Source organism: Chiloscyllium plagiosum, chromosome 10 (genome assembly GCF_004010195.1).
Source record: "Chiloscyllium plagiosum isolate BGI_BamShark_2017 chromosome 10, ASM401019v2, whole genome shotgun sequence".
NCBI classification, from domain to species: domain Eukaryota; kingdom Metazoa; phylum Chordata; class Chondrichthyes; order Orectolobiformes; family Hemiscylliidae; genus Chiloscyllium; species Chiloscyllium plagiosum.
In genome coordinates, this window is record NC_057719.1 from 7,821,686 (window position 1) to 7,844,386 (window position 22,701).

At 40.2% G+C, this 22,701-nt stretch overlaps 1 protein-coding gene across 5 annotated transcripts in view; it reads left to right on the top strand.

Moving 5' to 3' along the window:
- Positions 1-22,701, top strand: part of LOC122553367 (centrosomal protein of 128 kDa) — a 407,594-nt gene that overhangs the window by 48,212 nt on the left and 336,681 nt on the right. For all 5 annotated transcript variants that reach the window (XM_043696980.1, XM_043696981.1, XM_043696985.1 and 2 more), the window contains exons 4-8: positions 1,385-1,502; positions 3,250-3,371; positions 5,553-5,644; positions 6,526-6,598; positions 14,304-14,420. In XM_043696980.1, the coding sequence (XP_043552915.1) occupies positions 1,385-1,502; positions 3,250-3,371; positions 5,553-5,644; positions 6,526-6,598; positions 14,304-14,420 (522 nt within the window). The remainder of the gene's footprint in view (positions 1-1,384; positions 1,503-3,249; positions 3,372-5,552; positions 5,645-6,525; positions 6,599-14,303; positions 14,421-22,701) is intronic.

Genomic DNA, 22,701 nt, shown 5'->3' on the forward strand with positions numbered 1-22,701 from the left:
TGGCAACATCCTTGTAAATCTTTTCTGAACCCTTTCAAGTTTCACAACATCTTTCTGATAGGAAGGAGACCAGAATTGCACGCAATATTCCAAAAGTGGCCTAACCAATGTCCTGTACAGCCGCAACATGACATCCCAACTCCTGATCTGAGGAGCAGGAGAATCGATGTTTCGGGCATAAGCACTTCATCAGGAATGAGGCTCCAATGACGGAGCAAAGGACTATGCTGCTTACTGGACAAAATCTCTTTGTTGCAGTCAGGTGTATGGGTGGGGTCCAGTGGGTTGGTCATCAGGGACTGTGCTGATCTGTGAGGTGGAGGGTGTTGTGTCAGCTTTGTTGTAGGTCATTTTAACTGCCATCCGCTGTTGCGAATGCTCCAATTAAGGATCTCAGATTTATTATTATTCAGTCGTGGGATAGGGGTTCTGGTCTGGGTGGGTTACTCTTCGGAGGGTCGGTGTGGACTTCCTGGGCCAAAGGGTCTGTTTCCATACTGTAGGGAATCTAACCTTATAAACAAAGCCCTTCATTTGCCTTTGTAAAGCTGGACTGAGATATTGGAGCGAGTTGGTTCACTCTTTCAAAGAACTAGCTAAAAATTAATGGAACAAGTCTCCTCAGAATGGGTTTTGTGATTGTGACAATACCCACCATTTTTAAGAAGAATCCGTTAAACCCGTTAATTACTGTTGTATACTTGTAAACGTGTTTAAAATTGCGACCTTTGTGGTCTGACCTCCCATACTTTGTTTGTTTTCCTCTTGTGCTTGCATACCAGCTTAAAAAAAACTTTCCTGAAAAAAAATCAGAAATTGCTGTAAAAACCGAGCAGGTCTGTTTCAGGTCCAGTAACCCTTCCTCAGAGCTGAATGGACTTTGAACTGACAAAACTTTCTGATTTTGGATTCAAAGACACTTAAATTATGATAGATTCTGTTATGTAGTAATTCCCAACATATATTTTGCAGCTGAGTTTTATGGAGCTGCCTTTTTTTTGGCACTTGCTCTCAGCAGTGCAGATGCGAACTGACATAAAGCCCAATTAGGCTGAAGAATCCTGGCACTTTAAGATGGAGGATTCCTTGGCTTTTTTTTAAACATACCATGGACATCGGATTGTTTTGTGAAGTTCAGTCTCTTCTGAATCTATTACAAGATGTTTTAATGACTTTCTGGTAACTTTTATTCAGTAAAGCCAGTGGTGAAGTATCATCACACAGCATAGATATGTGCTGGAAATTCTTAAACAATTAAATAATTGATTAGTTCTGAAGTGGCATTTTAAATGTCATAACCTTAGTTTTGGCGCAGTTGTGGAAATTATATTTTGAATAAAGTAACACAAGAGATTTTAACCTAAATTTCTCTTAATATTTGAAGCTACGAGATGATTTGGAACAATCCATTGATGAGTTGCGAAGTCAGCGATTGAGCAGACAAGCTGGACGTTCAATTCCTTCTCTTCGTACAAGTGACCTTCAAGATAACTCAGCAACAAGTAAGAAAAACCTTCTCATAATGAGACTCTAAGATGGTGGAATAGGTTGTTCTTTAAATTTTATGTCCATACAAACCATTACAAGCAAAATACCGTACTTCATTGCAGCTGTTCCTTCTGTGATTTTTCTTGCATGATCCTGAGGAGGGTGGGCTGTTTATGGTATAAATGTGGCATCTAATGAAATTCCTCCAATTATAAGTTTCTTTCTTCTGAAGCCTGGATGAGTGCAGCTCCAGTACTATTCATGAAGCTCGACACTGTCCAGGAGAAAGCACTCTGCTTGATTGACCACCATTCCATCCACAATCTGATTCTGTCATCTTTTGATGCGGCAATCCATGAAGGATTCCTTTGACAGCTCCTTTTTAAACCCACAACCTTTATCTGGAAGAATAAGGACAGCAGAAGCACACTGTCACCTGCAAGGTTACCATCAAGTCACACATTGTCCTGACTTGGAACTATCTCTTTGATCTTGCAACAGTGAAGAAACAATATCCTGGAACTTGCTTCGTAACAGCGCTGTGGCTATCTGTACCACATGGACTCATTCAAGATGGAGGCTCACTACTAACTTCTGATGGGCATTGAGGGATGGCCAATAAATGGTGGCCTATTGGTGATGCTCACATCCCATGAATGGGAATAAAAAAGGCCACTGAAGTATGGTTTGTTATTTGCATGAACTTGGATCTCAATGAATCTAATAATATCCTTCTCTGCATCCATTCACTGTCCAGCTATTGTGATGGGGACCCTTGCTTGCCTTTCCTATCAGCCCAAACTCCATTCTAATTTGTAGAAGGTTGACTGTCCAACCGTAGCTGTTCAGTGGGTTATGGGTTAACCATGATGGACGGCACCATACTGCGGTGTTCTCCACTTCACTTGAGCCTAAGCATCGTATTGAAGCCCTTCTGCAAGTCTCTGTATACCACGTAAATTGCATTGCCTTTTTCTACTGTTTCTATAATTACTTTTTTTAAACGTAACTTGATATTTTTATTTCATATTTCCACTTTGGTGTACAGATGGTCTTTTTGACTGTCTCCTTTACTGGTGCATTTTGCATCATCATTTTCCTTTAGATTCAGGCTGATCTCTTTGACTGTCTGTGGCATCTAAGTTTTAGTTTCTGTTTTTTAGAGGAACATATTTCTCCTGGATTTTGTTGGTCTTTTCTGTTGTTCTACCTTTTTGTCAGTATTTTGGTCCATTTTATCTTCCTCCATAACAGTTGTAATAGTTGGTTGTTTTGTATTATGGTGTGCTTGTGTCTGTTTCCTGTGCATCCCATCCCCAACCCCACAAATCTCCTTAGCTAGCACCTTCTTAAACTCTCAACCTCTATCACCTCTAAGAACAAGGGCACTCAGAAGCTTGGAAATACCTTCACCTGCCAGTTCATCCCCAAGTCAGATACCATCCTGACTTAGAACTGTGTTGCTGTTCCTTCTCTGTTGCTGAGGCAAATTTAAGGAATTTACTTCCTAACAGCACTGTGGGTCTACCTCCACCAGATAGACTGCAGCTGTTCAAGCAGATGACTTACTAAACTTTTCATTCCTCCATTTTATTCCTGTTGATTAATATTCTTTCCAATGAAATTTCCCTCTTTTACTAAGTTAAAGTCATTTTTGTAAACAGTTCAATGTTTCCTTGAATTATTTCCAACTTTTTAAAATTGCGCTTGCTAGTTGAATGTGTTTGATCAAGTAAACTTATTGTAGTATTACTTTTCCAGACAGTCGTCTGTACCGTACTACCTCACCCCTCAGGGACCCTGGAGAGTACCGAGGAACGGACCGTAGAAGATCCAGATCTGCAACTGTGAGATTTGTAGATGACCTGGAGCCATTGAATCACGTATGTTAAAATATTAAATACATGGAGTGTCAATTTGCCCATCTGAATCTTTCTATTGAAATCTAGAGATCTCTGACCTCCGCATCTATTTGTCCATGGTGCCTCTTGATTCAATGTTTATAATTTTCTACAAATTTATTATTTTATAGTTATCTACCTTCAAAGTCCTTACTAATTTCTTTTTTTCTGAGGAATGGAGTGACTCGGGCTGTTTCCAGACGAAGGGCTCCTGCCCGAAACGTCGATTTTCCTGCTCCTCGGATGCTGCCTGGCCTGCTGTGCATTTCCAGCACCACTCTAATCTTAACTCTAATCTCCAGCATCTGCTGTCCTCACTTTCGTAAAGCTGGTGTCTGCCCTCCCATTTCAAAGAAGAGAAATGGATTTCTGGGCAATACTTACCTCTTAGCCAACGTAATAGGGGAAGATTGTTTGATCATTCTGTTCTTGCTGTCTCTCCTTGTATGCAAAGTGGCTGCTGTGCTAGTTACATTACACTTCAAAATTACTTCATTGGCTGCACAGACAATATTTTGAAATTGTGGAAGATGCTTTAGAAAGGTGGAAGTCTTACAAAAGGTTGGAATTATGATGAAATAGTGAAAAAGCAACACACTTGTTTATTTTGTAAAAACTGAAAAAAATCCCTCCCCTCCCCTATCAGCGCATCCGCTGCACCCGATGTGGCCACCTCTACATTGGGGAGACAGGCCGCCTACTTACGGAACGTTTCAGAGAACACCTCTGGGACACCTGCGCCAATCAAAGCAACCGCCCCGTGGCAGAAAACGTTTTAACTACCCCTCCCACTCCGCCAAGGACATGCAGTCCTTGGCCTTCTTCATCGCCAGACCATGGCAACACGACGCCTGGAGGAAGAGCGCCTCATCTTCCGCCTAGGAACCCTCCAACCACAAGAGTTGAATGCAGATTTCTCCAGCTTCCTCATTTCCCCTCCCCCCACCTTATCTCAGTCCTAACCCTCCAACTCAGCACCGCCTTCTTGACCTGCAATCTTCTTCCCGATCTCTCCGCCCCATCCCCTCTCCAGCCTAACACCCTCACCTTGACCTCCTTCCACCTATCGCATTCCCAACGCCCCTCCTCCAAGTCCCTCCTCCCTACCTTTTATCTAAGCCTGCTTGGCACACCTTCTTCATTCCTAAAGAAGGGCTTATGCCCGAAACGTCGATTCTCCTGCTCCTTGGATGCTGCCTGACCTGCTGCGCTTTTCCAGCAACACATTTTTCAGAAATGTTCAACAAGTCAGGCAGCATCTGTGGACGGTGAAAGCGAGTTTACAATTCAGGCTGACGACCATCTAGTCTGTGAAATGTAGAATCTGTTTCTCTTTCAACAGCTGTTGCCTAACCTGAGGATTTCCAGAACATTCTGTTTCTATTTAAGATGTACAGCAGCTGAAGTATTTTACTTATACTTGTGTCTATTGACTGCCTGGCTTTATACTAGTATTTAACTGTTGGGTTAAACAGTTCTGACTGCATCACATCACCAACATTTCAATTCCGTGCTCTCTCTGTACTGGGAGTGCTTCTTTCAGATGCTATGTTAAGTTGGGGCTCCATCTACTTGTTGAGGTGTGTTCTATCCAGGGCTTTGCATCAAGGCTGAGGCTTTTTCTTTTCATTTTTAATAAGTAATTTGGAATTGGCCTTTTGGTAGCTGCAGGTTGGTTGTTTTATTTCCAGCTTTTGCCCCTCTTTACTGTTGGAGAACGTACAGAGTAGAATATTTAAATTGTGACAACTTCTACCTGTATTTCCTGGACTTTACTTAGTGGATTGTGTCAAAATGCTGTGTACACACTGCTTACCTGTGTACAGCCACTATACAGCTAAATACAGACTGAATGCTCGCTCCACGTAGCTATGATTTTCAGTGGTTTGATTTAAGCATGCTGATCTCAACACGGCAATGAATTTCTGAATTTGTTAGGCACCTAGCTACACAAAAATGTACATACGTTTAACCTCTTTTTCCTTATATTTAGAAATCAGTGCCATCAAATGTAGCTCCTCAGCTCAACAAAGATCTTCCATGTGTGTTGCTGTATCGAAAAAAGCAGTGATGATTAAGCAACTGATCTTATTTCTGTAGAACTGATACTGGAAATTGCAGTGTAAAACAGTGATCCAAATAAGACGTCTGATTTTCCTGCAGGTACACACCTTGCATAGGTCAGTAAGAGATTTAAGGAGTGACCAGTTTCGCCTTGGAGAGGAATTTGATGAGGAAGTAGCAAAGCGGAATAGGTATGGATTCCTCTTTTCTCCTCCATTGGCTACTCATTAGCAGGCTGTGTACTTCAATACTTAAAGCTCTTAGCCTCCAGACAGCGATTGACTTAAGAAAACCAGTCAAGTTATCAAAATTGAAACTTTGGGTGCATATATTTCAACCCATGGCCTTCTTTCACTGTTGGCAACTCAACAAATCACATTACAGTGCATTGCCTCCCTGTGCAATTCCTAAAGCTGATTGGATGGCTCTTAACTGATCCTCCAAATAACCATTGTCCCCCATTATTAATATTTTCATAATTAATAAATTTAAATCAAGTTCAAGTGCATATTTATGTTTTAAGATATTTGATGTTCTCTATGTGTTTACTTACAATATCATTTTGGAGCTTAGTCTTTAATTCCTGAAATGGGCCCTTAATCAATCAAATTGGCTTTTTGCCTCTGTGGAATGGATTGCTAATTGCGGTGGCAGCTTGTCCCTAGGAGAGTAGCCTGGAGGGGTCAGTGTCATCAGGAAGCCATCGTGACCCACTGCTATCTGAATTTCACAGTCTCTAAAGCTGCCTCTGTGGAGCTGGGAAAATTTAACCCTGTTTAACCAGGTATGCACAGCAGGAACAGATCAAATGTTCTGAGTAAATCTGATGTTTTCTGTTGATCAGCCTTGCTGTTTACTCCCTCTTGGTTCTGTCTTGGTGGACCTCTCAACTGAATATCTCTACTCTGCCAAGCCTGAGGCAGGAAGCAATCATTAGTTTTACACTGCTAAAAGTAAAATCTCTTGGGTGGGGTAGTTGGTGTGAGGGGGGGGTGTTAGATGGGCTGAATTTTAGATTGCCTGTCAGGTTTGTCTTCAACATAGATGATGTAAACATTTTTTTCAAAAACAGGACTGATTCAGAGACTCGAAAGGCTGTGAACTCCATATCAGAGAAACTCCGAGACATGTCCAGGACAGAAACAGTGAGTTCTGAACATATGTTCAACAAAAATGTGATCATTCATAGGTTGAAGCATAGCAAAGCAGGCAACCATATTGTGCTATCTTAACGCAAGTGGATTTTGACATATTTATTTAACCAAAGGAAATAATTGTTTTCATTCATCCTAGAATTATTGTGATCTTAATATGTTGTAATTGCATGTAAGCTAGTCAGCTGTTGAACAAAGTAACAGACAATGGGAAGATTGTATTTAATTTCATGACAAAATCCACAAGTGTGGAGACTGAACTTCATATACAATTGTAACAAGGCTGGACAGACTAGATACAAGGAGGATGTTTTTCCTGGTTGCACAGTCTTGTGCCAGAGGTCATAATCTAAGGATATAAGCTAGGCCATTTAGGACTGAGGTGAGGAACCATCCCTTCACTCAGAAGGGTAGTCAATTTGTGGAATTTGCTATGGGAAGGCTGTGAGGCCACAAAACTTTTCATTGTTGTAAGCATCTCAAGGGATGTGGAGAGAATGCAGTATATGGAGCTCATATTGCCATGCTCATATTGAATGGTGGAGCAGACTCAAAAGGTCACATGTCCAGCTCCTAGTTTCTATGTTGATAACATGTGGAAAAACACAAGGCTTGGAATTCCAACAGGTTATACAGACCAAAGATGCATTGATGAAATACCTTAAGTATCCTCCTCCTTAAGTTTCTTGCCTGAATGCAGGGTTGGGCAAGGAGCTAGGTGTCAAATTGTCACCAGCCAAAAGAGGGATCGAAACCCATACAATTGGCACCTGTTTTATCCACTCTGGCTATCCAGCCAACTGAACCAAACAGCCCTCCAAGGAGTCCCGAGTTGCTGTGGCTGTAAGCTATGAATAGCGTAATTGAGTCTTCAATTTTCTTTTGACCATAGAGCTGACCAGGTATCTCTCCCACTTGTATCACCTGCGGTTGGTGTATGTTAGGTTTACAGGTTGATATTCGACCTATTTGGATTGGGAAAGAACTTTCCAAAGCTCATAAAGTCCTGGAGGGGTCTTGAGTCTATTTGTTCTAGCTAACAGAAGCATTAGTGCCTTTAATTATATGTAACAAAGAATGATAGCAACCTGAACAAAGCCCTCTCCCTTGTCTGCTACATGAATATATTCTTCAAAAACTACTTAATTCTTTTTGTGTAACACATTACCTTTCCCTCCATTTTAAAATTATTTTTAGTAGCAGCTTTTATTGGAATACTTAGATTGACACTTCAATAATCCTCAAGGAACATGAGTCAAAGACGACTAGATGTATCTTTAATCTTTAATTAACTTGAATTTCTTATCAAAGAGCTATCTGGAAATTCTTTATCTCCCAACCTGAGTAAGTGCTCATTGCCTGAATTTGATCTGCTTTAAATCATTCCAAATTATGTTCATGTAGCCACCACCAGTCCTCATCTAGTCTATTGATTTATGATTTTGGCAAGGGGTTACAAATTCAGTGAAAGTCAGGTGAAAAATATCACCAATTGAGGTTTCATTCTTTGCACAATAAACATGCAGTTATAGTCTCAAAGTAAGAATCTGCAATATACTGAGATAAAAACCCGAGAGTTTAATCTGTTGTTATGAAGGCAGCGTTTTTTTTATTTTCAGGCAGTGGGTATTGCTGGCAAGGTTGGCATTCATTGCCTGTCTCTAGTTCCCTGAGTGGGTTGTCTTCTCCAACAGTTTGGGCATCTTCCTTCCCCCACCGGATTCCTGAATTTGTCACCAGGATGCCAGTACAATAAGACTATCTGTTGCATTCCCTTTTATTGATACTTATTTCTAAAATAAAGGGCTTCTTCCTTGCTGGTGAGGCGCCTCATTCCAGATTCAGAAGAAGTTTGTATTTTGAAGGAGATTGCAAGATTAATTTCAAAGGCTTTTCATGTTCTTTGTATATTTGGAGAGCAGACACCACCATAAATTGCTGGAAGCTGTAAGGATATGTGGCTTCTTGTAAGAGATAAAATGGTCTTGAAACTTCAACATTCTAGATGGTTTTTTTAAACTGTTTCTCTAATTTTGCAAAGTACTTCTAGTTAGTATCTTAGAATGCTAAAGGAGTAATGAGCATGGGAAGGCCATTCAGTTCCTCCAGTGGTTTTCAATTCAGTTTGTTATTGGCTAATCTGTGTCTTGACCCAGGTGACTGGTCTGCCTTGAATGCCCTTGACTAACAAAATCTATCAATCAAAAACATTGACATTTTCAATTGACCTCCAGCCCGAACAGTTATTTAAGTGGGAATTTAGGGCCTGCTCTATGTAAAGAAATGCTTCCTGGCATCACCCTTTAAACAGCCTTGCTATGTTTTAAAATGGTGCTTCCTTGTTCTGGATTCCACTAGCAGAGGAACTAATTTCTCTGTGACTCTGGTGACTGTGCCATATCTGGGAATTAACCCCAGTCCCTGTTTTTTCTCTATAGTTCTGCAATTTTTTTTCTTTTCCAAGTATTTAGCCATACTCTCTTGAAAGTTATTTGAGTTTGATTTTTAAATCCCATTCTGATGGAAAAAAAAAGCTCATTTCCTCTACCTCATTCTCTTTGGCTCTTTATTTTTTTTGGCTAGTTAACTTAAACTATTTCCTCTGTTGATCATTTTGCCTTCGGAAATAGTTTTGGCCTTATCAAAGCCTTTCATAGTTCATGTATCTTCATTAAGTCTCTCCTCGACCTCTAGCTAAAGGAAAACAGTTCTTAACTTATCTGTATAATGGAAATCTCTGGTTATAATTGTAGCAAATATTTTTTCCACTATCATTGAAGCCCTGATATTCTCTCGAAAGTGTGGTGTTGAGATTTGGGCAAGGTATACCTGAGGCCTCACCTTATTAAAAGTTTAAAATTGCATCCTTGATTTTGTGCCAACAGGAGCAGAATTAGGCCATTTTAACCTTTAAACCTGCTGTGCCATTCAGTGCAATCATGGTTGATCTGTGTGTGTTTTGAAATCCACATTCTCATCCACCCCCAAAGACTTTTGATTTCATTTCCTAACCAGTGTATCAACCTCTTCCTTAAAAGTACTGAGAGTGTTCACCTCCAGAGAGTTTCAAAGTTGTACAAACCTCTAAGAACATATTTCCTCGTGTTTTTGTCATAAAACGGCGCTACCTAATTTTAAATGCTGTTCTTTAGTTCTGCACAAGATGAAACATCCTCTCCACCTCCATCTTTCCGAGATCTTTCAGGATCTTGTACACTTCAGTCAAGTCACTGCTGGCTTTTCTAAACTTTAATGGAAGCAATCCCAGTCTGACCAACCTATTCTCCTACGACAACTCTCTTATTCCAGGTATCAAACTTCCTCTCAACTGCCTTCAATGCATTTATATTCTTCCATAAACAAGGAGACCAAAACTGCACACTGTATTTGAGGTGTGGTCTCAACAATGCCATGTATAGCAGAATATAATATCCACACTTTTATGTTCAATTCCTCTCATAAAGTGGCTAATGAAAAGCTATTCTTTTATTAATTTCTTCCTATACCTGCATGCTAATTAGTGACTCATGCATTAGAACACCCAGATCATTCTGTATGTCAGAATTCTGCTGTTATATGATTGAGTCTCATTGTTTTTTATTCTTCCCACCAAAGTGAACATCTTCACATTTTGCACATTATAACTCCATCTGTCGCTCACAACCTGCCTATATCTGTCTGCAAGATCTTTCTAAAATCTTCACAATATACGGCCTACCTATCTTTGTGTAATCTGTAAATTTAGTGACCATGTTTTGTCTGTTCATATTTAAGTCATTGATATTATAATAACTCAGGAAACCCATCTGGAAAGGATCATGCAAACCCCAAAATAGAGCCACTTTTCATGGTGTACACAGACTAGTCCCAGGCCGGGACGGGAAGTTCTGTAGACCCATCTGCTTTTTTTTCCCCTTCTTGGATTCAGAAGTGCTGTTATACAGCTGAACGCTTTTTGCTATCAACAAATCGTGGTGGTATTTTTTCACCTCTACTAATCACCGCCAGTAAATTACCTGTGTTTCCAGTTGCTGAGTCTGCTTTTTTTTTGTTTTTATATTTGCGATTTGCTACCACACAAAATTAAATGGTTTTTTTTATGGTTCATGCGCAGGAAAACTCAGATCCCTGTGCAGTGCAGTTTTCTTTGGAAGCTCGCTCTATTTAAATACTTGTCTGCCTTCGGATTCTTTGTATAAATGTGTATGATCTCACACTTTCCTAGCAAGTGCTGTGTAAGTACTTAAGTTACTCTGCTAGAGTAGGAGATTACAGAGTTTATTATAATGCTGGAGAGGGAGGACGCATTAGAGGGGTGAAGGATAGAATTTACTTAGTTGGAGGCAAATAGCAACAGAGGTTTTATGTCACTCCTGAGTGTATTCTATAGGCTGCCAAATACAGGGAAAGATACCTTTATCCATGCAAACCACTCTTCCCCGCTCTAATCCTCCTCCGCCTTCTTTCTCCAATTGCCCACCCTCTTCCCTTGGCTTTCCCAATCTTCTTTCTCCAGCTTTCTTTTCTCATCCCTTTGCCCACTCCACTTTCTCCCCATAGTTTTCCTGTCCTTTGTTACCATACTGATACTAAAGGGGGTAGTGTTAGAGGGTGTAGCAAAGGTTCGTGGCAAAGTTGCTGCAATAGTGGACTTTAGTTATGTGGATAGATTAGAGGATCTGGGACTGCTATCCTTAGAGAGGAGTTGGCTGAGAAGAGATTTGATTAAGTTGCTCATATCCATGAGGAACCATTATAGAGTCATAGAGATGTACAGCATGGAACCAGACCCTTCGGTCCAACTCATCCATGCCGACCAGATAACCCAACCCAATTTAGTCCCACCTGCCAGCATCTGGCACATATCCCTCTAAATCCTTCCTATTGATATACCCATCCAGATGCCTTTTAAATGTTGCAATTGTACTCGCCTCCACCACTTCTTGTGGCAACTCATTCCATACATGTACTACCCTCTATGTGAAGAAGTTGCCCCTTAGGTCTCTTTTATATCTTTCCCCTCTCACCCTAAACCTATGCCCTCTAGTTCTGGACTCCCCCACCCCAGGGTAAAGACTTTGTCTATATACCCTATCCATGCCCCTCTTGATTTTATAAATCTCTATAAGGTCACCCCTTAGCCTCCGATGCTCCAGGGAAAACAACCCCAGCCTGTCCAACCTATCCCTATAATTCAAATCCTCCAACCCTGGCAACATCCTCGTAAATCTTTTCTGAACCCTTTCAAGTTTCACAACATCTTTCCGATAGGAAGGAGACCAGAATTGTATGCAATATTCCAACAGTGGCCTAACCAATGTCCTGTACAACCGCACCATGACCTCCCAACTCCTGTACTCAATACTCTGACCAATAAAGGAAAGCATACCAAATGCCTTCTTCACTATCCTATCTACCTGCGACTCTACTTTCAAGGAGCTATGAACCTACACTCCAAGGTCTTTTTTTTTCAGCAACACTCCTGAGGACCTTACCATTAAGTGTATAAGTCCTGCTCAGATTTGCTTTCCCAAAATGCAACACCTCCCATTTATCTAAATTTAAGTCCATCTGCCACTTCTCAGCCCATTGGCCCATCTGATCAAGATCCCGTTGTAATCTGAGGTAACCACCTTCGCTGTCCGCTACACCTCCAATTTTGGTGTCATCAGCAAACCTACTAACTATATCTCTTATGCTCACATCCAAGTCATTTATATAAATGATGAAAAACTTTCCATTGGCAGAAAGATGGCCGATGCATGGACTTAAAGTGAATAATGAGTGTTAAGATCTGGAACACAGTGCCTAGCAGCTCTGATCAGTGGTGGCTTTGAAAAGATTGGAAGAGGAGAAAAAGTCACAGTGCAATGGGGAAAAGGCAGTGGAGTGGGAAAACCAGATTACCTTAGCACAGAGCCAGCAGCAACACAATAGGCCAACAGGTCTCCTGTGTTTTCGCAGTTCCATGACTTTGTGATCTATGTAGCTCTCTGCTACCATCTTGTGAGAGTACTGTGGTATCACACTTAAGGAGCAGGTAAGCATTTTATGCTGTTAATTTCTAGATAAATTCTCCATAAGAATGTTCAGCACCCTGAGCAGGTTAATGATGTAGTGTTGAAAGCTGATCATATGGGAGATATAAAACAATTATATATCTCCAGTATTGCTGTTCAGAAGAATGCATCAGTGAGTGAGGTGATGTATTTTAGAATTAGGTTTATTGTCACGTGTACTCAAGTCACAAAAGAACAGGAGTACAGTGAAAAGTGTATAATGTTGCCGAACACATGGCATCATCTTAGGTACAAAGTAGCAAAGTGCAAATCTCTGGTACAATAAATAAAAATAACAAAGAAAAAAGTTATAGTGCATTACAGATATGCATAGTATAAGTTAGGAAAATAAGAAATAAAGCTAAAAAGATATTCTAGTCTTTCTATGATGGCTTCCACGTGGTCTGATCAGGCTCCACTGGTTACCAGCTAGTAGTCATCTTTGCTCCAGGCCCGCTGGCCTCCATCTCTGCTCTGCTCTGCTCTGTTCCTGCTCCTCTCCGTCTCGGCTTGGCTCTGCTCCGGTCCGGGTTCGCTGACCTCTGTCCCTGAGCCACTCCGTCCCTGCTGATCTCCGTCCCCGTTGATCTCCATCCTGCTTCGCTTTGGGCACGCTGAGTGAAGAGGAAAAGATCAGAAGAGAAAAATGTGCGCAATAGAGAAAAAATATAAGGACAGCGAACCCGGACCGGAGCAGATCTGGCTGGTGCGTTCTATTTTACCATCTTGGAATCATTCATTTATCTTATTTATAGGAAAGACTGACTTGTGTTTATATAGGATGTGTCACCTGAAAGGAATTGATGATAAACGGGGTCCTAGGGAATTAGAATTGCTGATGAGTAACTGTCTCACTTCTGTATCTCTGCATTTGTACGCTGATTATGTATTTTAGTCAATATATTTCTCTTCTACTTTCCACCAATTCCTCTACAGAGATTTTCCATCTTCTTAAGTTACTCTGCTAAATCTTATTCCGGTATTAACTGTAATTGCACGCTTCACGAAATGCCAAATCAGACTATACAGTAATTAGCAGAACCCAAAAAGTTCCCCCTTTCCAGTTTACTGAGGTGTCATGATTGATTGTTATTTGTTGAATCCGATACAGTATACAATCTATACTTTGCTTCAAGCACCGTTAGGAAATCAGCACCAAAGCAATCCTTAGAGTTCCATATTCACCCATCCATTTTTGCTCTTGGACTGTCTATTTCATTTCTTGGATATTGAAACCTTAATGACAGAATTGCACCTTCTCTCTTGAGGTTGCAATCAGCAGTGGTCAAAACTTACTATCCTTTTGTTGCTACTAATTTTTAATTGATAATTGACCATCCTTTGCAGCTGATGGCTTATTCATGACTAAATTAGAATCTTCTTTTTTTTTAACCCAACTGAAAACCTTCTGCACTTGAATTCAGATTCCAGCCTAACAAATAATTACAGTTAGGTGGCAGACCTCAAAACTCTTTATGTGGACTAGATATAAACTGAGGAGTGAACATTGTGTTGTAGAAGTGTCTGTACCCAGTGAGAATAATGTCTGTTGCATTTACTTTTTTAGCACTGTAATAACTGGCCTTGTGCTAGTGGTAAATGCAAACTTACTTAATGCTAAGCCCTCTCGTGCACAGGTTTCAGAGAGAGTTGAAAGGCGCCTGCAAGAAATTGAAAAGGAAATGAGAACGGAAAGACATTTGGCAGAACGTCGTGAAGACCAGCTTGGACACATGGCTGTACAACTGAAGGAGGTGAGACATAGTCTTCACATTGGAGGTGTGAAACATTTGCTGGTTCTGCAGGAAAGGTAGTCATCTGTTCCAGTTGTTTTGGTTTCTGAACAAACTTGAGAGTCTTTCGGCAAGGCAACATGAAAGGGTTCACTGGCAATGATCATGATTTTGAAAGCTATTACATGAAGTCCAACATTTCTACTTCAAAGGAGAATAGTGAATTAAGTTACTAAGCAGTGTTATTAAAGGAAATAGTGTGGGAGAATATTTTGACTTTAGGCTGAAGAAAGTAATAGCACTGATAAGGTGTCTGTCACATGCACCGCCTTATTTTCCCTTCTACTGCCTTCATGTACTGGGAATTTTGGTAATAAATAGGAAAGCTGCCTGCTGTCCACACCATGGTTGAACATGTCCCTTCTAAATGGGTTCCAGAAGACATTAGATTAATTTTCCCAAAAGCAAGAGATTGAGAGGTATTGACAGATGTAGTGGAATGTTCCAACCATAAGATGTAGAAGCAGAAGTTGGCAATTCAGCCCATTGAGTCTGCACTGCTTTTGATGAGTTCCTGACTGATCTGATAATCTTCAACTTCACTTTCTTGCCCTATCTTTATAATCCTTGTTTCCCTTGCCAATTAAAAATCTGCCTTTCTCAGCCTTGAATGTATTTAATAACCCAGCATCGACAATCTTTGCAATAAAGAATTCCACAGATTCACTATCCTCAGAGATGAAATTCCTACTCCTCTCTGTCTTAAGCATGCAATCCTTATTCTGAGATTATGTCCTCTGGATTTAGACTCTACCACAGGGCAAACCAACCTCTCCTTATCTACCTTGTCAAGTCATATAAGAATCCCTCTACTAAGAATCTTGTATGTCTCAATAAGAGTGCCTCTCATGTTTCTAAATTTCAATGAGTACAGGCCCAATCTACTCAACCTTTCCCCATATGACAGTTCCTCCATATCCTGCATCATCCTTAGGAATCTGCTTTGGAATGCCTCGAATGCCAGTATTTATTTTCTCGAATAAGGGGCCCAAAATTGTACTCCAGCCTGACTGGTCCTTTGGATAGATTTGTTCTGTTTGAAATAAAGGCCAACATTCCATTTACCTTCGCTATTACATGCTTAACTTGGATTCTAGCTTTTTGTGATTCATGGATGAGCATTTCCAATTCTTGCGTAACTTTTTGCAGTCTCTCTCCATTTTAAATAATAAGCCAATCCTCTATGCTTCCTTCCTTCACATTTTCCCACGTTATTTTTCAACTGCCAAGTTTTTTCCCACTCACTTAACCTGATCATATCCCTCTGCAGACTCTCATTTTTGGCATCCTTACCACCTATTTTTGGGTTGTCCACAAACTTAACTCGTACATTAACTTTCCTCATCTATGTCATTGATGTATATTGCGAATAATACTGCTTCCTTGGTAGCTGAAGTTAAATATCGTTTTTTAAAATGATTACTTTTTATTTTCCATTATGTCTATTTTCTTTTGCTATGTGTAATGTTCCCTTTATATCATGTTACATATTGAAAATGGAGACCCTATTGGTATGGCAGTATAGTGATAAATATTAATAACGTGCACTTTTAATGAAGAAGATAAGTGTGCCCATTTATATAGTGATTTTTCAAGGCTGAATACCACCCCAGAGCTGTTAAATTACTTTTGAGGTATAGTGACAATTGTTATGTAGACTAAGATGTATTAGTCACCTTGACTGCATTGTCTTCCCATGAACAACATTGTGATGAATTAATAGTCAATCTAAGTTGGAACTTGAATGTATTGGTTGCAAATTCTTCGCTGTCTCGTTTAGGGAAGTGTCATGAAATTTTTTTCGATTTGATTGTGGTGGTTAGGGTGTGATCTTTGTTCAATCTCGTGTTTGTGCCAAAGCAATTGTAGAAAATTTGAACATTCACATAAATTTTGATTTTTAATTATCAGAATTTCAGTTTTAAACAAAAATTAGATACTCTTTGTTTTCTAGGCAATATATAATGAAATTTATCCCATTGGGATGTTGGACACCCTTGTAAACAACTATATTGAAAATCTAAGATTACTGTCCAAATGTTGGTGGAAATCAGGAATATTTCTAATTGCTATCATTGTATTTGGGATGTGAATAATGTTCCAGGTGCCTAGATGGTAATAAGGTGCAAATATGTAATATCATACTGAGGTCGCCAGTGTGCCTGGGTGTTTAGGCACATTGTCTGCTTTGAGGAGCAATGTTCCAGAAAAGATAAAACTCAATTAATCCTGGGTAAAATTGTTTAACATTTTAGCTTTGATTCTGATTTTGTCGTCAATAAAATACTGTTTTAAAAACTTGAGTAATTGTCAATCATGTGTACCCCAACCTATGGCCCAAAAATCCTGAATTTTTCACCTGGCTCCTGTTAGACTTGAGAATTGGTTTAGTAGGGGTGAGAAAGTGAGGACTGCAGATGTTAGAGATAAGACTCGAAACGTGTGGCGCTGGAAAAGCACAGCAGATCAGGCAGCACCTGAGCAGCAGAACCATTGCTGTTTCGGGCATAAGCCCTTCATCAGGAATGACATTCCTAATAAAGGGCTTATGCCCAAAATATCGATTCTCCTGTTTCACGGCTGCTGCCTGACCAGCTGTGCTTTTCCAGCGCCACACCTTTTGAATCGGTTTATTGGGAGCAATCTAGAGAATCCTTTCTTTTTTTACAGTTGCTCTTTTCTGATTTAAACTATAATGAACAACTAAGTTGCATAAGCTCTATCTCTAGATGGCTTAAAAAGCAGGCATTTGCAGAATGGTCAAGTGAAATGTCTCCCAGACATCTTTATTGTGACGGGGAGTGCCGAGTTTTAACAAATGTTCATTTCAGATGCAATTCAGCATCTATAGTATTTGGCTATTGTATTAATCTGAAATGATCTCTGAGCCTGGAGCAGAACGGGGATTATTTTGTTGTATGTTCAGCAGGAAACTGCTGCTTCTGGCTTTCTGTTTCTGAGCAGAGTATACTCCCTAAACACTAAGAGAAAGGTGGCTACCACCTTAGCATATACCTGTGACTCTTCACACTTTGAGTTTTCACTTTCCTGAGAGCCATGATGCCTCTGAGCTTTTGTCTTTTCGCTTCAGATAATTGCATTTTCAAAGCTTGATTTTATAGCTGTGTTTCTTCTCTATTTATTTCCTGCCTGTTGTTTACTTTTTGCTGCTTTTACCATTTGCCCTGAGTATCCTTCTTAATGAACTTGAACAATTCCCCACCTTCCCTTCACATATTGAACCTGATCTGGGACTGGAGCTTCTCCATGTCAACCGTCTGCCAGTCAAAGCGTACTTTATTGCAGCCAGGGGCTTCCTTTGTGGACACTGCAATATGAAAGCTGCAAATGTCGAGTGTGACTGGTATTATCTGCCAGTGTGTAGGTGGTGACCATCTTTGCCTTGTGCACTGGTGGCCATCTATGACTGTTATGGTGGGAGCCACCTTTGCCAGCCATCTTGGCTTTTGTAGCGTATACTGCGGTCAGAAATAGATAGCCTGAATCATCAGTTCCGGGGTGAATTCAGGACCATGGCCAGCAATCATATAGTAGCAGACATTATTGGCAGTTCCCAAGAACCGACATGGACTTTAACACTCAAAATAGACCTTCTACAGTTTGTGAAGCTTTCTGGTCTCAAACTTGACTTTCACATGACTGTATGGTATGCCAATGAACAAAACTGCATTAATGCCTCCACCCAACTGGTGCACTGAAATTAACTTCACTATCCTTCCCTGGGTTTTGTTACTTGTACGGCTTGTGTTTTCATGATAAACCAGCAATTTTAATCATCTTTTTGTTCTGTAGTATCAGTCTGCGACTGATTAGATTAATGAATTTCACTTTGATGTGGGATTTGAGTTCAGAGTCAAATTCCATTCCCATTAAAATTAATAAAACAAAAATTATCTAATATGGACAAAGCTTCAGATATTTGGCTGAAAGATTTAGCGTTTGCAATTTTTTCTGCAATGGAACAAAGTAAATCTATTCAAACTGGAGAGTTTGTCTCAGAGCTTGGGTAGGTGGATAGGTTTAAAGCTAGTTATTGCCTGCTTTCCTGCATTCAAATTTCTTATTGTGTCTTGTCTTTTTTGCTCCTTTGGAATTTCTCTAGCAGGCTGAATTCCCAAGCCAATATGCTATTATGAGCTCCATTTAAATCAGCTGGATCTTTACTGTTCTGACCTGTGAGATGAATTCATGCTCTAGGAAGCTGACTGCAGCACAGATGTCTGCACGCGTGGATGTGCATGTATGAGTGAGAGATTTGCTCATACATTTTTTGAAGTTGTACAGATTTTGTGGGACCAATGATGGTTTATGATCTACTTAATGGTGTTATGCCACAAATTACTCTGTGCATGCACCCAAACTGTTTCTGGCCATTTTTGAAGTCCGCAAGCCTCTTGATATTCAACACAAATGGCACATGTGATTGAAAATGAAACTGATCTTGAAATTTTTCTTTAAGCATGCCATAAGGTTAAAATGAACAAAGGACAGGGGAGGGGGGAAGTGGGTCTCATCAACATTTAAAGCTATGACTCATTACATGGATAGAAAACAAGGTCAGCCAGTTTGAGAAAAGATGTAAAGAGTAAAACATTACTATTAACTCTTCAATCCATATTTCTGTAAGCATTATTACAATTGCTAACATCTTGCACTTAATAGTACCATTGATACCAGGAAATTGTTCAACCTTTTCTGGGAAGGAATGATTAGAGATTGAGGGTTGGAGGAGGATGGATTGTGACAGTATCTAAAGGGAATAGGTTTTGATGAGATTGAAGGATTTAAGAGCAGGAAGTAAGAGGGAAGTTGTGTTATTATGGTCATGTCACTGGACTAGTAATCCAGAAGAGGCAAAAGTGAGGACTGCAGTTGCTGTCAATCAGAATCTAGATTAGAGTGGTGCTGAAAAAGCACAGCAGGTCAGGCAGCATCTGAGGAGCAGGAAAATCGATGTTTTGGGCAAACCTCAGGAATCTAGAGTTCTTCTCTAGTAATCCAGAATGCCAGGCTAATGTTCGGTGGTTCAAACCCCACTATATAGGTGATGGAATTTGAACTCAATTTGGAAAAATAAAGTTTGGGATAAAAAGCTAGCCATGTGGTGACCATGTCTGTTATTTTAAAACCCATACGATGGAAATCTGCCATCCTTACTTGCTTTGGCCTGTGTGACTCCAGATCCACAGCAATATGGATTGACTCTTAAGTTCTCTGGGCAATAAATGCTGGCCCAGTCAGTGACCCCAATACCTGATGAATGAATTTAAAACAAGGCTGAGGCATTTAGTGTCAGTCTTTGTTCAATTTCACCGCTGACACAGAAGGTTACAGGTTCAGCTCACACTTCGGGGAGGTGCAACTGTGTGATCAAGACTGACACCCCAGTTTAGTATTAAGGCAATGCTACACTGTCTTAGGTTTTGGGTGAAATATCAAACTGAACCTGATTTACCTTCTCAAGGAAAGGCCAGTACTTCTGCCGTACTGTTGGAAGAAAAGCAAAGGAATTATGTTCCATCTTCTAATGAATATCATTCCAACAGAGAACTCAGTTGTTAACTCGTTGCTGTAAATGGAAAGTTAATGTATATAAATTGGCTGCTATGTTTCCTGTGTAAGAGAAATTAAAAATATACTTTTTTGACTGTAGACCATTTTGAGATGACCCTAAGTCATGAAATCTGCAGTACAAATGCAAACCTTTATTTTTCTTTTGTGGTGAGGGTTCTGACACAGCCAAAATAGCTCAAAAATGGAGCAAATAGAATAGTGAAATGCAAAAAATGCCGAGAATTGAATGTGGTGAAAGGAAAAGGACTGAATGATGATGTAGGGACAGGCATCTTGAGGCTATAAATCAGAAGGTTTCTCAAAAATTGATGTGCACATGGACACTGAGCTGGTAAATGTTGGAAAGGACCTGAGCTTATAAGGGAATGGAATGTGATCTGAGATAGGATAGAGATCTTGAATTTGAAGAAGTGTTCTGAAGAAGAGGCATTTCTGACATGAAATGATAGCTCTTTTTCTCTCTCCACAGATGCTGCCTGACTGCTGAGTTTCTCCAGCATTTTCTTGTTGTTTCATCTTTCCAGCACCTACAGTATTTTGCTTTAATTTGATGGAATTTTCAATGGTTTCCAGTTGGTGAAGGGTGAACTTTAGGAGTCTCCAAACATGCTGCAGGACTGATGACAACACATATTTAAACACTTTGCAAGGTGTAACTGTTCAATGAGACCTGGGTGTCCTCATGTAGTTGCTGAAAGTAAGTGCGAGGTGTAGTAGGCAGTAAAGAAAGTAAACTATATGTTAGCATTCATAACAAGAGGATTTGATTACAGGTACGACGGTTACACAGGACTTTGATGAGGCCACATCTTGAATATTATGTGCAGCTTTGGTTGCCTTATCTGAGCAAGGGATGCTCTTGCTATAAAGGGAGTGCAGGCAAAGGATTACCAAACAATTTCTGGGTAGCAGGACTGATGTATGAGGAAAAATTGATTCAGTTAAGATTCTGTTCACTTGAACTTTGAAGAATAAGAGGGGATCTCCTAGAAACCTATAAAATTCTCGCAGGGCTAGACAGATTAGATGCAGGAAGGATGTTCCTGATGGTGGGGATCATCGTTTAAGGGTAAAGGGTAAACCTTTTAGAATGGAAATGAGGAGAAATTTGTTCACCCAGAGTGTGGTGAGCCTGTGGAATTTAATACCACAGAAAGTGGTTGAGGCCAAACATTGTGTTTTCAAAAAAGGAGGTAGATACAACTCTTAGGACGTAAGGGATCAAGGGACATGGAGAGGGTGTGATTAGGATATTGAGTGTGATGATCAGCCATGATCATCATGAATGGTAGAGCAGGCTCAAGAGGTCAAAAGGCCCACTCCTGCTCCTATCTTCTATGTTTCTATGTCTCGAGGGGCTTTTAAGAATGAGACCAGCATTGTAAACATGGAGGTTTTCATGAATTCAGTGATTGTTTAGGCATTACTTTGGGGGTAGGGGAGGGAAACAGACCTTAGTAACCCATCCTCTGGTGGAGCACAGAATCACTGACAGAAACCTATGCATTTCAACATAATTCTATCCGTGTGTGAACTCCTGAAGTTGTTGGTCAGTTTTGGTGGAGTAATAATGGCAAATTCTGACAGTTTGTCTTATTATCTTCAGAATCCAGTCCATAATTTTATATTCCCTTTTGATTCAAATATGTTTCCTTCTCTTAACTTTGAAAGCTCTGTCTGTTGCTGGAGTGTCTGTTTTATGAGAATTGGCAACCTTGTCTCTGTAAGCAGAAAATAAACAATGCTTCAGTCAAATCAAGAAAGTTTATAACGTCCAGTAAAGCCATTTTTGGTCTGTGTCCATGGGGCCAACACAGAAATGGTAAATCATGTCAGTATAGGCAGGCTGTTGAGCTTGAATCTCTCATTGTCCTTAACAACATCTGCATGTGCACTTTGCAGTAGGAGCTGACTGTGCAAGTTGGCTTAACGTCTCGATTTCTTCAATCCCCTTCCCTCAACCCTTTCCTCTGTAAAAACTGTCTTTTTTTCATTTTTCTGTATTTTCAATTGAGTTCTAAAATGGGAAAAGGTCTGTTTTAAAAACCGATTAAAGAAGATTTACTACACTTTTAAAAAGCAAGTTACTTGATGCTCATCGTAAGTGCTGTTTACGCGGCTGTTTGTTCAAGCAGCAGGCCAGGTTGTGTTAGATGGAGCCAGAGGTGTGCATGATGGGAGATTTGGCCAGCAACGAGCAACTGATTGTTCTATAGAATGGAGACCAGTTGTCTATGATAAAGGCCTTCTGCCTGTCAACAACTATATGATTGGCTCCCAGGTAGCTGAACAGTTTGAGGATGTTTGAGAAGAAGCCATCGGAGCTCTGGAAGTGAATCTGCTGTCCTTCTTTCTGCAGTGAAGAAATACCTCGATTCTGAAGAAAGTAACTTTATTTTCCCTTAGTTGCTGTAAGCTGTTAATTTTAATCAGAAATTTTAAGTAGTGACTCTGTGCCTCCTGCAAGTAAGTAAAAAGTACCTGGAGAAGGAAAATTGAGGAACAGCAGGTCTTGGCTGGCCAAAAGGATCATCTTAGCAAACCCTGGGGTCAGGCACAGTTGACCTGCCTTGCCAGTCCATAACGCCCATTTTGTGTGTGTGTGTGTGTGTGTGTGTGTGTGTATATACACACAGGATTTTTGTAA